Here is a 15913-nt window from a genome sequence, read left to right on the forward strand (position 1 = left end):
GAAAGGAATATTTTAGTTGACCAACATAATTAAAAAGATTTAAAAACAAAAGAGGGGAAAAGGCCTCTTTGGCCCAAATACTCAGCAAAAACCACGAAAAAACGTTGATTTCTCTTGGAAACACAATCAGTTTTGGGATACCAATGGTTCAATCCGCTGATACAAATCATTGGTGAATCACAGAATCATTAAGATTAGAAAAGACCACTAAGATCATCCAGTTCAACCACTGACCCACCCACGCTATGCCCACCAACCACATCCCTCAGTGCCATATCTCCACAGTTACTGAATACCTCCAGGAATGCTGACCACACCACCTCAAATGTGTTTGAAACACATTTCAAACAGGGATTTCAAAGGGCTTTATAAATATCAGGGGCCTGAGAAGCAAAGCGGGATGCACTTTCATTGATTACTTCCGTTCCATTGGTGTTTTATCTCTATTTTAAATGGTAGGGACAGTGACACCCACTTGAAAATATACAAGATATGGACAATGCCCACTTTTAAAGCAGCAGAGTAGGAGAAGGAAGGGAAGATGATTCTACAGGTGACATCACAATCTTCAGACCACCTCGATCCTTTCGTTAGCAGTGGCATCAGAATGTCACATGCTATATTTAACAGCTGCAACATTGCAGGGAGTTCATAGGCTGTGCAAAACACACTTCTCTATATGGCCCACAGACACAGACTGCTATTTCTACTGGCTGTTATAGCAGCATTTCAGGGTGAGGCTGGGGACTCTTTTACCAGAACCTGCATAATTTAAAGCAAAAATAAAGAAAATGAGACACTGTCACACAGCCTTAAAAAGGCAGACTCCCAGTCTTTTCTCATATGCATTATACAAGAATTTCTAGCATGGATTTAATAGAGCTCCTTCCTCTAGGGTCATTTCTCATTTCATTCATCCTTCCTAATCCTTCCATTTTATATGGATAATAACAGTATCTTAATGAAATGCATGGTGCACTGAGATAAACAAGGAGGGAGGGATCCCCAGCTGGAGCTACACTGATACAGAGCAGCCTCCAGTCTAGCCTAGGCACAAAGGGAAGGAAATGAGAAGCAAACAAACCTCTGTACTGAAGCCATGTGTCGCTAACGAACAATCAGGCAGAGCTCCTGGCTACACCTCTGAATTCAGCTTCAACTACCAGCAAAATTAATTGCCTCTAATTAAAATCAGTTAGAAGAAAAATGACCTTATAGTGGATAATCCTAAATCACAGCATTAGGATAGATGATAAAAAGCTGGGCTCTGCACATACAAAGGAGCACAGAGGCACCCTGACCCAGCCCCACCCCGACAGACCCAGACCCATCCACAGTCATTGGGAGAGGTTCTCCTGAGCACCCTACAGACCCCAGAACATTTTCTCCCTATAGGGGTGTGATACTTATTCTGGGATGCATGGAAAGACATCAGACTAAAGTTCACATCTGATAGGAAGCGCATGCCAATATGAAGGTACGCTGGCACTCTGTTCAGCCTTATTTCACATCTTACTCCTTCACATATCAGCTCATAATAGTAAGATGTAAAATACCTACTGAATGCACTAACTTTCTCCTGGATATAGGGAACAGCCAACGCTTGCCACCAAGAAGCTTCATCATTAGCACTCATAGGAGAGTGGAAGAACATCCTTCAGGGCTGACCCAGAGGAACCAGGCTCACCCAGCAGCTAAGCAGCAGAGACCCTCTGCTAGGTGTATATATTCAGTGGGACTTAAGTTAAGGTTGTGAGGGAGTTGCAATGAATATTTATGGACACTTCTTACTTTCTCTTGCTTAGCCACGTTTTTGCCCTAGAAAAAGAACAGATAGATTTCCCCTTATCTCTACAGCCCCATATTTACAGTGTAAGCTCTTGTGTCATTTACTGTGCAGCACTACAACAAAAGGTAATGGTTTTATGGTAATGCTGTTGCATGATCTACACTTGCATAAAGCCACAAGCATTCATTATGAGCTTATTTACTTCTACGTCAAACTCTGAAACCCACGGCATGTATTTGGAGTTAAAATGACACTTACTTTCTCCAGCAAAAGAAAGGAAATTATCCATGCACACACCTAATAGTCAGGCAATGTTCATTTTTAAGAGGGTCAGAGGCTGCAGTGTCCAACAAAGCCTTGCTTGAGTAGAAACCTTCTTTAATAGATTTCTGTAGATTACAATCTCCAACACAGTGTCTAAATTCTACCTTTATAAGCTGGAGAACTGTATTTTCCAGGTTAAATGTAGAGAAGTGGAATGAAACCAAGTCTAAGACATACTCAGCATTTTCAAAGGGTTCACCTATGTTTATAAGAGGACAAATACAATTCAAAGAGCTTTGACTTCTCTGCCCTACCACACCTATGTGGTGCCTTTACAGCACCACAGCTGGGGGCATAGCAGGACCCTACACACAGAAACATCAATGTATTTAAAAGTCTTACCATCCTCAAGTAGTTCTCAGAAAGCATTTGAGAACAAGGGAAGTTCTTTCTTGTTGCTCATTTTCCAGATTGGTTTCTCAGATGTTCAGCTGAGTATTCTCCAACTTGGACACTGATCATGCATTGCTGACATGCAGATCTGCCATTGAGCAGGATACAGTCACTTATTCGAGCTTGGAACATATAGCACACTGCATGGGTGAATGTCTCATGCCTTATTAAACCTCTGATATATCTCTGAAAGATATACCATTGCATAGCCTTTAAAATTCACATAGATCCCTGAGCGTGTTGCCCAGTATCACAGCAAAGGTTAAGAATTCCTGATTTACAATTCCCTTTGCAGGTGCATGTGACAGATATAGCTCATGCAATTTGTATAGGAATCTAAAATATCTTTGTTCTTTGCTCAATTGTTCTTTGCTCAATAAAGAGTACAAAAGTATAAGAAACATTAGAATTCAGGCACACACTGATTCAGCACTCAGGGATGTTCCACAGGATGCAAGGCTTCTCTTCCAAACTGGAATCTCTAATCACTTCTGATTAACTTTCCTACATCATTCACATCATTCATCCCACAGCTTAATTCTTCTTCATTCTTAATTCAAAGACATCAGTTTCTCCCAGGTCATTTTATCTCATTAAACATCTCCAGGTGTGGTACTTCTTGGCCAACACCTGATCTATTTCTTTAATCCCTGGTATTTTCCTGTCTTACTAAAGCTTCTCCCTAAAGTTTAACAGCTCAGACACTTTCCTGTTAAACCAATGACTTCAGATTTCAGTTTCTGTAGCACAATAAATCAGCTTCAGGTCTCTTACAATAAAACTGAGGAAGGAGTCTCTTTTAGCTTCCACCCATGTCCCCAACACTACTACTATTTAACTGCTTTATGATAAGTTTAAAACAATTAATTACATAGAGTTCAGGAATGACTTAAGAGCGAGGACCGGTATCTACTGAAGCATCTCACAGTACAGCACTTTGTACAGAGAGCTTTACTACGTCAAGTGGAATTCATAGATTTTGGACAGAGAGATTCCCAGGGTAAAAACCTTTAGAGCAGCCTGAGATAACATGTGGCTTTCAGAGATGATGAATATCTACAGGTTCCATCGATCTTGCTGGAAATTAAATGCTTTTCTCCACTGGAAATCAGCAGCTTGGTAACAGCCCAAGCAGAGTCAAGCCTGGAAACAGAAGTGGCAGTACCCAGGCTATGTTTCTATGCTATCTTTTATTACCTCCATCATCACACTTGGATGACCTCACTCTGTGAGCACCTCTTAGTACTTCAGAACTGCCAATACTTAACATTTGTTCATTTAATCTCATCAGGTGATTTCTTGGAAGTGATTACAGGAACATCTCTGTTCCAAATAAATTCTCAGTCTTAATGATTTCTCAGAAAAGAGCAGGCAAACAGGATCTGGCAGGGTTGGAGGACAAATGAGAGCATGTAGATATATACATGTTAGAAAAGTCACGACTTTAAATGGAATCTCATTACTTGGTGAACGGTTTTGACTAGAGCTTTTTTATGTGCTGCAGACAGCAGGACTGCTACCCAGCTATTCAATCTTTGTTCTGACAGAAGATGTCATGTTCCCATTTGCATTCAATTTTGATCTCTCCTCGACTTCTCATAACTCTCTGAATTCTGGGCTTTGGCTGAGAGCACTAGACATAAGAATCTCTGAGCCATGCCACTGTTCTGTGCTGCATTTCCCCTAACACAAATGCACTCAGATCAGGGCCCGTGACAGAAACATATCCTTACACTGGGAGGAAAACTTCTTTGTTGAGGGCTTGAATAAAAAACAGCGTATAGCAAAGCTCAGAGCAGCAAAGGTTTTGAATTGCCTCTTTCTTTTGGCTTAGCAACTTCACCTTCTTTCCCTTCTCACCTTCTCTTACACATATATAACTTGCAGCTGGCAGCTACTCAAAATATAACATGAAATATAAACTGAGGCTTAGGAACCAGATGGAGACTTCACAGAAATAACTTTAGAGGAAAGCAAAGGGAAAAGGCAGCCAATGCCTCCACGTCCATTATAGAGATTTCTAAGCAGGCAGCTGCGTGAGAAGGCAGCCTGTACTTTTAGTGGGAACACCCACACCGCCTTCTATCTTATGGATGTTTTTCCATCACTTCTTATTCATTGTCATATGCTGGTTTAAATGCCACAGGCCGATGTTTGTTCTCCTGCCCAGACAAGAAGATTCACACAGGATAACAGCGTTGCAAAGCTCAGCTCTCCAGAAACAAAGCGCTGCTATTTGAAGTGAAACAGTTAATTGTTTCCACCGCACCATGTAGCTGAATGTGCTGTAAAGAACTGCCTCTTTACAGACTGCAGCCATTTATGGACTGACTGCCTGGGTTGAGGTTTCTTGATTTCAAGAATATATCTGAAGCACAATAGTGTTTTTGAATAGGGGTCTGATTTGTTACAGCCAAGTATCTGCAAACCTCAGCAGAATAATAATTGAGGAAGAATACAGAGCCATTCCTGTGGCTGTAGAGCACCTCTGAGTGCAAAAACCTCAGGGCACACTACAGCAAAGAGGGGAAACCTATCCAATCTATAATTAAATACTAGAGAGGGGGAAAAAAATAAAGAGATGCTTTACAAAGTACATTTACATGGGATTAACTATGAACTGCATACAAACCACAGGAAAAAAAAAGACAAGTGGTTCAGATTTCAGTACCATGCAAAATCTGGTGTAGTATTTATGCACTTAGAATGCATGCCCTGCCCTGTGGACAGCAGCAAAGATCCTTCAGTCTGGCTGCATGTAGTCCCTTAACCAGCTCTGCTCATTATGAACTGATCCAGGAATAATCTGCACAAGTATGCATGGGATCTGTACCATCAGTCACATGGCACCTCCTCTAGGCCCTTGGCAATGGCTGACAGCAGACTCTTGCAATTCCAAGCTCTGCAAAACAGCACTGAAATGGATTTAAGTCAACCAGGATCTTAAATCACACGAGCAAAGTGCTAACCGTGCGAGTCAGCCTCTGAAACACCTCTGAAGATCTTCACATAATGGTATAGGGATGAAGTATGAGAGATGACAGAGCTTCTCCCTGTAGGGAACAAAGTAGTTTGTATATCCTGGGCTGCCTGCAACAAGGCATTAAGGATCTTCCAAGCAATTTGAAGAGTAGGTGGTCACAGCCCTCATCCTCAGCTTATTGTGGGTACTAATGCTTATTAGAGAGCTCAGTTGTAAACTTCCACAGAGCACTGAGGTCACAGATACCTTGATGACAGGCTTTGGGTCAGCCCATCTGTTGGGTCTTCAATTGCTGACGCACAGGCAAAGCCATATGACAATTTAATGATGAAATACCCAACACTAAGATGAAAGAAAGGATAGGATCACTGTCCTGGCAGAAATGCATCTTTGGGAACACTCTATCAGCCCACAAAGATAAAATTCAATTTGAGACTCATGAGAAATAAAAGCCTTTTGCTGTCTTGAACTGGCCAGTTTCCATCACATTAAGTGCAATTTCTTAAGATCCATCTGGCACCCTCTCCAAGGCTCTCTCCATTCTACACTACAGACATAACCTTGGGTTTCTCATAGGGGCAGATTTACTTTGCTCACTGACTTCAGCAGAGCTGCACTTGCTTTTGTACGCTGAAGCCCTCCTGTTGCCTTAGGAATAAGAAAGTGATGGAGGTTTGCACCAGATCAGCATCTTTCAGCTATTTTATTCCCTCTGTCTGCAGAACATCCACCCTTGATCCTTCAGGTTTACCACAAGGTAGGATTGGGATTTTTTTGTGGCAGTTCCTGTTAAAATTTGGCAATGCATCACTTACGGTCTAATTCCATTGGCAAAACAGTCAAGATGCAAGTATTTCAGATAGGAACTAATTCTGTCTAATATTACAAACGTGAGAAAATTTCAACTATGTTTATGCAGGAAATCATTTACTCATTTCATTCCCTGTGTTTTTAAGGTATCTGGTTTAAATAACAGCTTCCTCACTGTGATCCTACAAGAGACTCTTTCTGTATATAGGACAGTGGAGTGTGTTACCATGGAAATTATTATGATCTACTTACATTCAACAAATCCAGTCTTGTGGGGTATATTCTCCTGAGTACCTCACTTTAATTATTAATGTTCTTTCTAAATAGCAACATCTTTCTGTTTTGGCTGAAATCTTTATAAGCAGAGTGAAAACAATAAACCTGGAAAGTGAAATCCTTTGTTCAGCTGCAAAACAGGTACAGTTAAGCCAGGAAAGATGCAAACAGCCCTCAGCCTGCACGCTTCATCTCACACCTAAATGGATGATATCCATCCTCGGGTTCTGGAAGAGATGGATGATGTGGTTGCTGAGCTGCTCTCCATCATATTTGAAAAATTCTGGCTGTCTGGTGAAGTCCCAGAGACTGGAAAAAGGGAAATATTACTCCTATTTTAAAGAAAGGGAGAGAGGAAGATCTGGGGAAGTACAGGCAGGTGAGCCTCACCTCTGTGCCTTAGGAAGATCATGGAGCAAGTCATCCTAGAAGCTGTGCTAAGGCACATATGAGACAAAGAGTTGATTTGAGACACCCCGCGTGGCTTCACCAAGGGTAGATCTTGCCTGACCAATCTGGTGGCCTTCTATGATGGCTTTGGTGGATGGGGGAAGGGCGATGGATGTCATCTACCTGGACTTCTGCAAAGCCTTTGACATGGTCCCTCACCACATCCTTCTCTCTAAATTGGAGAGGTGTGGATTTGAAGGATGGACTGTATGATGGATTAGGAATTGGCTGGCTGGATGCAGCCAAAGGGTTGTGATCAATGGTTCTGTGTCAGGGTGGAGGCCAGTCATGAGCAGTGTCCCTCAGGGGTCAGTCCTGGGACTGGTGCTCTTCAACACCTCAATGACAGACGGTGGCATCAAGTGCAACCTCAGCAAGTTTGCAGATGATACCAAGCTGAGGGTCAATAAGGCCAAGCGCAGGGTGCTGCAGTTGGGTTGGGACAACCCTAGGTATTTATACAAACTGCAGGAAGATCTCCTTGAGAGCAGCCCTATGAAGAGGGACCTGGGGGTCCTGGTCAATGAGAAGCTGGATATGAGCTGGCAGTGTGCTCTTGCAGCCCAGAAGGACAACTGTGTTCTGGGCTGTATTAAAAAAGGGTGGCCAGCAGGGAGAGGGAGGTGATTGTCCCCATTTGCTCGGCACTTGTGAGGCCCCATCTGCAGTATTGTGTCCAGGCCTGGGGCCCCCAATACAGGAAGGATGTGGAGTTCTTGGAACAGTCTATAGGAAGGTCACTAAGATGATCAGAGGGATGGAGCACCTCTCCTATGAGGAAAGGTTGAATGAACCAGGCCTGTTTAGCTTGGAGAAGAGAAGGCTCTAGGGAGACCTTGAAGTCTTCCAGTACTTAAAGGGAGCATTTAAATAGGAGGGGGAACAGCTGTTTACGAGAGTGGATATTGATAGGACAAGAGGGAATAGTTTTAAACTGAGACGGGAGGTTTAGGTTGGATATCAGGAGGAAGTTTTTCACTCAGAGGGTGGTGACGCACTGGAACAGATTGCCGAGGGAAGTTGTGGATGCCCCATCCCTGGAGGTATTAAAGGCCAGGCTGGATGTGGCTCTGGGCAGCCTGGTCTGGTGGCTAGTGGGCCTGCCCTTGGCAGAGGCAGTTGAAACTAGATGATCACTATGGTCCTTTTCAACCCAGGCCATTCTATGATTTCCATACAGCCATCTCTTGTGCTTGTTCTCCAGCCACACATGTCCAGTAAACTCATTCAATCTTTTCCCACAGAGCACATCACCCAACTCAATGCCTTTTAGCCTCAGTGCAGCTCCAGCATCCACCTTCCTCCTGCAAGTGTCACCGTGAATTCCGTAGACAGATTTTAGGAGCCAGATGTTGTTATTCATGATGACTTAACACTGAGGATCAGACAAGCTGATTCTTGTGGGTCACATAATAGGGGATGTCTCAAAAGTCTAAGTTTAGATACGCACAGACACAGTCCAGATCCTGGGTTTCCCATTTTGCCCTCCCAGTTTCTCTCCTCTCTCATTGCTTGAGCTCTGCTACGTGATGGGCCAGTCTATACAAAACATCCCAGAGCATCTCTGAACTCTCAGTTACTTGACTTGGAAAAGTTCCACTCAAAACCCATATTTACATCACTCACAAATTCTCCCTTCAGACCATGAGGCAAGAAGTTTCTTTCATTTTTTGGCTGTCTCTAAAGATACTTATTTAGAGCCTGGAAACAAGGAATACAGTGAATGAGCTCAACTGAGCTCAGTGGAAGGAAGCAACAGTATGAACTCAAGAGAACAGAAGTGCTTCTTGGGCAGGAGCTGCAACTGTTTGTTGACACTGATAGCACTGAACTGCTCAGTAGATCCAAAGGCAGGCTATCCACGTTGCCTTGGCATCCTTGGGACTAGTCCAAAAAGCACAAAATTCCAGACATGAGGAACAGCTCCTTACAAACAGTTGTCTTTCTGTCACTCTCAGTCTCCAACTTGACATCGAACACTCTGCCTCCATATAAATGTGTCTCTTCTGAAAAGTAATGCTTACTCTTCTCTTTACTGTACCATCTTTCCTTCAGCACCATTGCTGCCTCTCTCTGGCTGTACATCAGCTTTTGCCAATCTGCAGATCCCCACTTTATCACCAAAATCAAAATTAAATCCCTTGTCTCCCCTTGATATATTCCACAATATGCGTTTACAAGAAGAAAACCACTAAAGAGAAATGCGTGCTCTGTGACTCCTACCGATATGACAGAGTTGCTTTGTGTGCAAAGCTTGAGAAAGTACCACTAATTTCTCTGGTTCTGGTGAGCTGCTCCAGGTCCAGAGTGCTTCCCTGGGTCCTGCCTGCAGAATAAGCAGAGCACCCTGTTGTCTCAGTTCTCTTCTTAGAGGGCACATAAACCACAGACAGAAAAGATGCAGCTCTCGTTTTGTCGCTTCTTTGAATTCACTTCCTTTCACCATCTGTTCCGCCTGTATTTCATTGATTTAAATTAAGAGCTCCTTAGAGCAGAAATCTTCTCTTATTCTGTGCATGTGAAATGCAAACACAGGCCATGAACACTACACCGGTAACAGCATCACAAAGAGGAGCACAGGACCTTGAATGATTCATCAGAAAGGCGGAGTTGCATTTATTCATACATTATTTATCTTTATAACGCTGCAGAACTTGGGAGAACCAGGCAGAGACAAAATCTCATTGCATAGGTGTGAAAAACACTGAAGTTCCCATCCCAAAGACTTTACAATCTAAATAGCACATGAGCGACAAGACAAGGATGCGAATTAAGTGACATTTTGCCAGGTGTTTTGCTTGTGAAGGCATTGTTCATTCAGACCCTTTCCTCAACTGAGCCATTCCATCTCAACAAGAATCATCTGAAACTTGCTAAGTAGCCCTCATTTTTTCCTACATACAACTGCAGTCAGACAAAAAGAAGCCTAGGCTCACACCCTAGTTATCTAGTGAGGACATGGAAGAACTTGTGGCATATGATGGGTCTACAGCAACCTAAAATGGCCAGTTCTTCTGCATTGCTCTCAACTCTTCACCTACCTTTATGATCAGCCTGAACGTTCCCAAAATACCACCTCTGCCTGCTGGAAGCATAGAAGCAGAAAGGCAAATACACTCTTACTACCTAGAAGTAGGAGGTGTGATTACACAAACTTCTTTGTCTTCTCTCTGCTAAGTGTTTCCTCTTGAACTAACAGCTCTTTATTCAACGCATTATCTTTAATGGAAGCTTCTGCGAGATGGCTGTTCCCCTCCATTAACTGCAGTAAGAGTATGGAGGAGCTTTTCTTCAACCTTATCTACTCACTGGACCAGCTGATCCTTTGAAAGAAACATACAACTCATTTCATATCCCACTGCTGCTTAAGGACAGATGATGCATGAGTAGCATGGAATTGGTAAAATATCCAAACACAAATATCTTACAGAACTGTAAGTCAGTGGTTATGACTGCAAAACTTTTAATTAAGGAATATATTGAAAATAAATCTATTATCTGACTAAACCAGTATAACTGATAACTGTCAGCAGGTGGGGTTCTGTGGTAGAGCTGCAGTCTTTTCATGGACTGACAGCCACCTGTAGACCACAACCTGGGATCTGAATCTCCTTTCCAGGACTAAGCAACCACTTGTAGGTATTGCAGTGCCCAGATCTACAGGCAGTTTGGCTGTTGAATTCTGCTGCCTATAACACTGATAGCAGCATTGAGAATCTGGAAGGCAATGCACCATTATTCCACATATTTAAGATCTTGGCTGTTTGGTTCAGGTAGTATCTAAGTCTGTATTTTTGTTCTATCTTCTACATCCATCTTTCATTAATACGTTGCTCAAAAACCAATCTGATGACACCAGATCTAATTAACATTTGGAAGTACATTAATACAGTGACACTGAAAGGATCCCCTGAAAGGAAAGTACTGCATTTAAGGCAGCTGCAAAGGTCAAGCCCCTTAGTTATTTCCCACAACTTCTAGTCTGGTAAACACCCTCCCTTACCAAACCAGGACTGGTAACATCTGCGTTACATGCATGTGCACTCATGAAAGCCTTCCCCGGTGGGGCTAAGAGCATTTCCACCACATCTGTGCTTCTGCAGGGAATATCTGGGTCACAGTTGACAAAGCAGCAGGCAGCGTTATCCCCTGCAGTGTGATCCTCACGCTCACATTTCACATGAAGGGCAAAGCAAATGTTGCACCTGCGCTGGATGCTCCTCTGTCAGTTACTGTCACCAACAGGTTCTGGCTCTACAGCAAAGCCACAGTGGCACAATCAGGCTGGGAGCCACCAGGGCTGGGGGCTCTTTGTGTGAAAGAGCAGCAGAGCAAGATGTATTTCCAAAGGATGACACCACCTCATGGTACGGGTAACTCAGCCAGGAGCACGCTAGGCCTATTGCTGGATATTGGCCTATTGCTGGATGTTGTTCTGTTCAAACCTATCTACTTCCAGCCAGCAGCCAGATGAAAGGATGCTTCTCATAGATTCCCAAATCCCCTTTACTTCCCCATAGAGCTGGGAATTCCCAGTGAACACACCTGAGGCTGCCACAAACAATTCCATAAACATTTACAATGCGCTTTTAATGGCACGAACTCAAATCTGTAAGCCACACTATCACCTCTGCTATCGATGACCTGTCTGATCTAACCTCATTTCTACTGACATCTCCTTCCTCGGCGATGCGTTCCAAACTGAAAGGCTTTCAAGATGCAATGGGACGTGCCAAGCTTCCAGAAACCTGCATTTCTGTTCTCTATCATTGCTATCTTTATTGGAAAGGCATTGCCATGTTAATAAAATGGGCTTAATTGATATATTGTTTTTTAATTTTAAAATATTTTTAGACAGCAGCCAAAAGTTTAGGAAGTCTCTGACAACCTACGACAGCTGGACACAGATTGGACTGAAATAATGACAACAGATCCCAAGTCCTTCTGCTAGAGTGTTCCCTACCACCTGAAACGAAGACCCTCCTTTGCAATTAATAGCATTAAGCTGGAGATGGAAGGACATGCCACTGCTCCCTTCTGGTCTGTCTCAAGAAAGACAAATTCAGCACAGTTTATTACACTTCCCAGCTGAGGAAACTGAAATACAGATGTGTCAGGATGTCCTTCGAGATGTACTCAGAGATGATGAATAAATAAGGGTTGGTAATTAACACACGATGAGGTCCCATTCCGGTTATTGTCAGAGACAAAGCAACAAAGACTCCAAGATGCAACAGACACAACTGCAGTGATTCCAAACGCCCCTTTGTGAAAGTCAGCTGCCTGGCTTCATGTGGAAGGGGTGAGGATGTTCACTACCCTCCTTCAGCATCATTTTGGAAACAGAAGTTGCCAGGACAGAAGCAGTAAGGATCAAATCACAGGCATGACTGATGCTTTAAACTGCCACAGTGGTTTGCTGAGGGAATCCACAACCCAGCCCCGAAGGTAAAAATGCACTGAAACACAATACCCACTAATTAAAGACAGAGCACAGATAAGCAACAGGGGTAGTAAAAGTGACAAAGCATTCAAAAGCCAAAGCAAGGGTTTGCTTTTGCTTTTAGAGCCCTTCCTATTAGCTGAGTCATATCGGTAGATCCCACATAGACCAACACAAGTCCTGAGAGCAGAAAGCAGGATTCACAAAATGATTAAATCACACCATGACATTTTCCCTCATAATCCTTATTGGCTAACAAGATTCAAAGGGGGAAGGAAAGCTAATAGGCATGAAAGAAAAAAGCCTAAACCAGGTGGCCATTCTACTTAGTGCACAGCTATCCGTACTGATGGATGAGTTGACAGTTCATAATCAGATGAGGAAATCAAGTTACACAGATTAGATCTTCGTAATGACCCTAATCTGAAAGCCGCTGTATATTGAGGAGTCAGCAGCCACACACCAGTTAACCTGAGCAGGTACAGGTTGTGCTGTGCCACAGGTACAGTTTGGCCTTCTGGCCCACAATGTGCTGCACTAATCCCTTGGCTGCAGGATAAACTTTGCTGGGTAACTGTAACACAGGAGCCTGGAGGAAGCTCACAGCAGTCAGCAGCAGTTACACCACCTGCCTGCCCTTGTTGTCATAAGAAGCACAGCAACAAGTTCCCTTGTGTTGTCAGTAGAAATGATAAACAGAATCGCCTTTTTGGCTTTTTTTTTCTTTAAGCAACCTCTATATGTACTCTGAAGACCAACACGTCAGGTCACCTCCCGCAGGCAGATCTGCATGGTGCACCACACCCAGCCACAAGGGCTGGTCCACATCACACAGCGCCCAGCATCTGCAGGGACATAAGATTACCAATGGTCTCCTGTCTTTCTTTACAATGCAAGCCCCAGTAAACTGCATCTTAAGCAATACTCTATGGTATCATGATCTTGCTGGGATCATAGCAAACCCACACCTTCCTGGTGCAGAGCATTCTTAAAAGATGGGTTATATACTAAATAGTAATGCAAAGATAGAGGCGATCAAGGCTAGTCTGTACAAAATTTCCTTATGTTATTGATTTTTTAATTATTACTATGACTAATATTTAAATAGAACCTTCCAATTGTCATTTACCATTGACATTCTAGTATAAGGAATAACTGGTACCACCCACAACACATGATTCCATTCTGTGACACGCTGCTCAAACAAAGCAAAGGGAATGGGAAGGTCTGTATTCTCAGCTAATTACCTGAATGCAATGTCAAGTGCTCTGTGTGCTGCCTCGATCCTATCCCAGCCCACATGCCTTAGATGAAATCACCTGTGTATGTATGTGCACCAATGCAAGCAAAATTACCATCTCTTGTCTGACATTCCTCGTTCTTGAGGATTATTTGGATTACAAGATGATTTTCAAAGCAGAAATCAGAAGGAAGGAAAGAAAAGCAGCCTTGGACAATACAGCTTGCACTGCTAGCAGAGAAATCTGCAGTTATACCATTCAAATTATATCATTTCAATGCTAACATGCTTTCTTTGAATGAAGTGCAAACCCACCAGTGCCAGCAACAGCTGCGGCTGAATCCAGCTCATAAACCTCTGGGGGCTGAATTCAACGCTAGAACCCTCCAAATCCTTCATATCCAACAGCCCCCCACCATCTTTGTGATATAGAGATAGCCAAGATTGAGTCAAGGTTTTCTTTTTATGCCTCATCTCAAAATGCAAAAAATGAGACCCTGAAAATGCCTTAATGGAACCACGCTGATGGTGCAACCTCATGGCACGTTTCTCTCAGACAAAGAAAGTGACAGGCCCTTCCAGATCCTCCTCAACGCCTCCAGAGCATGGGAGATGTTCTCCTGAGCTCCAAGCTCTACGTACAGAGAAAACCCCGAACAATCCGTGTGGTTCAGCACTGCAGACACCAGCAGCCACATTGCCCAAACAGCAGCGTGTGCCACAGCGGCCATCCTGGTGCCCCACCTTCAGCATCACCTCCCCTCCTCACTCCTTTCCCAACCGAATCTCTCGCCAAGACGAGCAGCTGGGCCGAAATATCTCGGCAGGTGGGGGAATACATCGCCCTGCTGCACGGGCAGCATTTGCAGGGAATTTGTGCCCGCAACAAGGCACGGACGAGCTGGAGGACAGGCGCACGGAGCCGCACGCTTCACCTCCCATGCTGGGGGTCCTCGGGGGTGCGCGACCGGTCGCCCGATCCCTCTAACAAAGCCTCGTTCCCTCGGTGAAGCGGTGACCGGCGTGGCCGTGCTCTCCCGCAGCCTCTCGGAGCCGCTCACCTCGTCACCTTGCGCCGTGACAGCGCCGCAAACGTTCCGCAACCCACCCGTAATATCCCCGCGCTGCGAATCGCCGGCGGCTACTCACACCACTAGCCTGGAGATGATCCATGACACCATGGCTCCGCTGGCTCTCCCAGCACGGAGGGCTCGCCCCCGTCTCCTCGCCCGCCGCCGGCCGCCGCCCGAGTGAGCGGGGCGGGCGGCTCGGCCATCCGGCCCCGCAGCCTCAGCGCAGCCTCACTGGCGGCACCGCCGGCAGCCAACGCGCAGCCGGGCTCGGCCGCGGAGATTGGGCAGAGCCCGGGGCCCCGCCGCCGCCCCCCGTGGGACTCGGGGTTGCGGGAGGAGGAGGAGGAGCCCGAGTCCCCGCCGGAGCTGTCCCCTCCTCGCTGCCGGAGACGTGAAGCCCCGGTGTGAGGACAGCGAGGGGACAGCCAGGGCGGGGTGCCCAGGCGGCTTTCGGACGTCCCCGAGGAGGAGAACCCCACCGGATCCAGCCTCTCTGGCTCCTGTGCCAGGACAGCAGTGCTGCTTAATGGGCAGGGGGAGCTGCTGGGCTCCGGGCTGTGCCCGTGTCTCTGAGCCTGGCTCCATCCTCTTGCACCTTCCTGCAGCGATTTATGGCCTCAGGTAAGAAGCCCTGAGTCCCCTCTGCTCCATCTGAGTAGCCCCGGTTCTGTCAGCCTTCTCTTACAACCGTCTCAGTGACCTCCACCCACCAGGATGTCCAGGTCTCTCTTGTATCACGGATGCAGAACTGGACAAAGTACACAATACAAAGAAAAGCTTATTGACTGCTCCTACCCTACAAAGCACGGTGCTGATGGGCTCCTTGGATACACAGCAAGAGACAGTTCCCCCCACACACACCTTAAAGTTAACAGGCACAGCTGGTAAGCATTAGCCCAGCTGACTTACCCCTAAGTGCCAGGTGACAGCCAGCACTCTCTCCTGTCCCTTACTTTATATCAGGGCATCTCACACAGCTGTGAAACCCGATTTCCACAAGGAATGTCTGCCCACACACAGATCAAAAGATATTAGCTTAACCTGAACGGTTGGACTGAACTTCTGGCTCTGCTTTTCCCTTGCTATGCTGGCACAGTCTGTTTCAATTATAACTAGTTTGTCAGCAAACACC

At 45.0% G+C, this 15913-nt stretch overlaps 1 protein-coding gene across 12 annotated transcripts in view; it reads right to left on the reverse strand.

Moving 5' to 3' along the window:
• REEP1 (receptor accessory protein 1) overlaps window positions 1-15072 on the reverse strand; it is a 53808-nt gene extending 38736 nt beyond the window's left edge. For 11 of the 12 annotated variants that reach the window (XM_015862591.2, XM_015862588.2, XM_015862589.2 and 8 more), the window contains exon 1: window positions 14858-14996. In XM_015862591.2, coding sequence (XP_015718077.1) covers window positions 14858-14889 — 32 coding nt within the window. In that variant the 5' untranslated portion in view covers window positions 14890-14996. Of the gene's footprint in view, window positions 1-14857 lie in introns of all 12 variants that reach the window. The other variant, XM_015862587.2, reaches the window with a different exon arrangement.
• Window positions 15073-15913: the final 841 nt, after the last annotated feature.

The sequence above is a fragment of the Coturnix japonica genome, chromosome 4, assembly GCF_001577835.2.
Source record: "Coturnix japonica isolate 7356 chromosome 4, Coturnix japonica 2.1, whole genome shotgun sequence".
In the NCBI taxonomy this organism is placed as follows: Eukaryota; Metazoa; Chordata; class Aves; order Galliformes; family Phasianidae; genus Coturnix; species Coturnix japonica.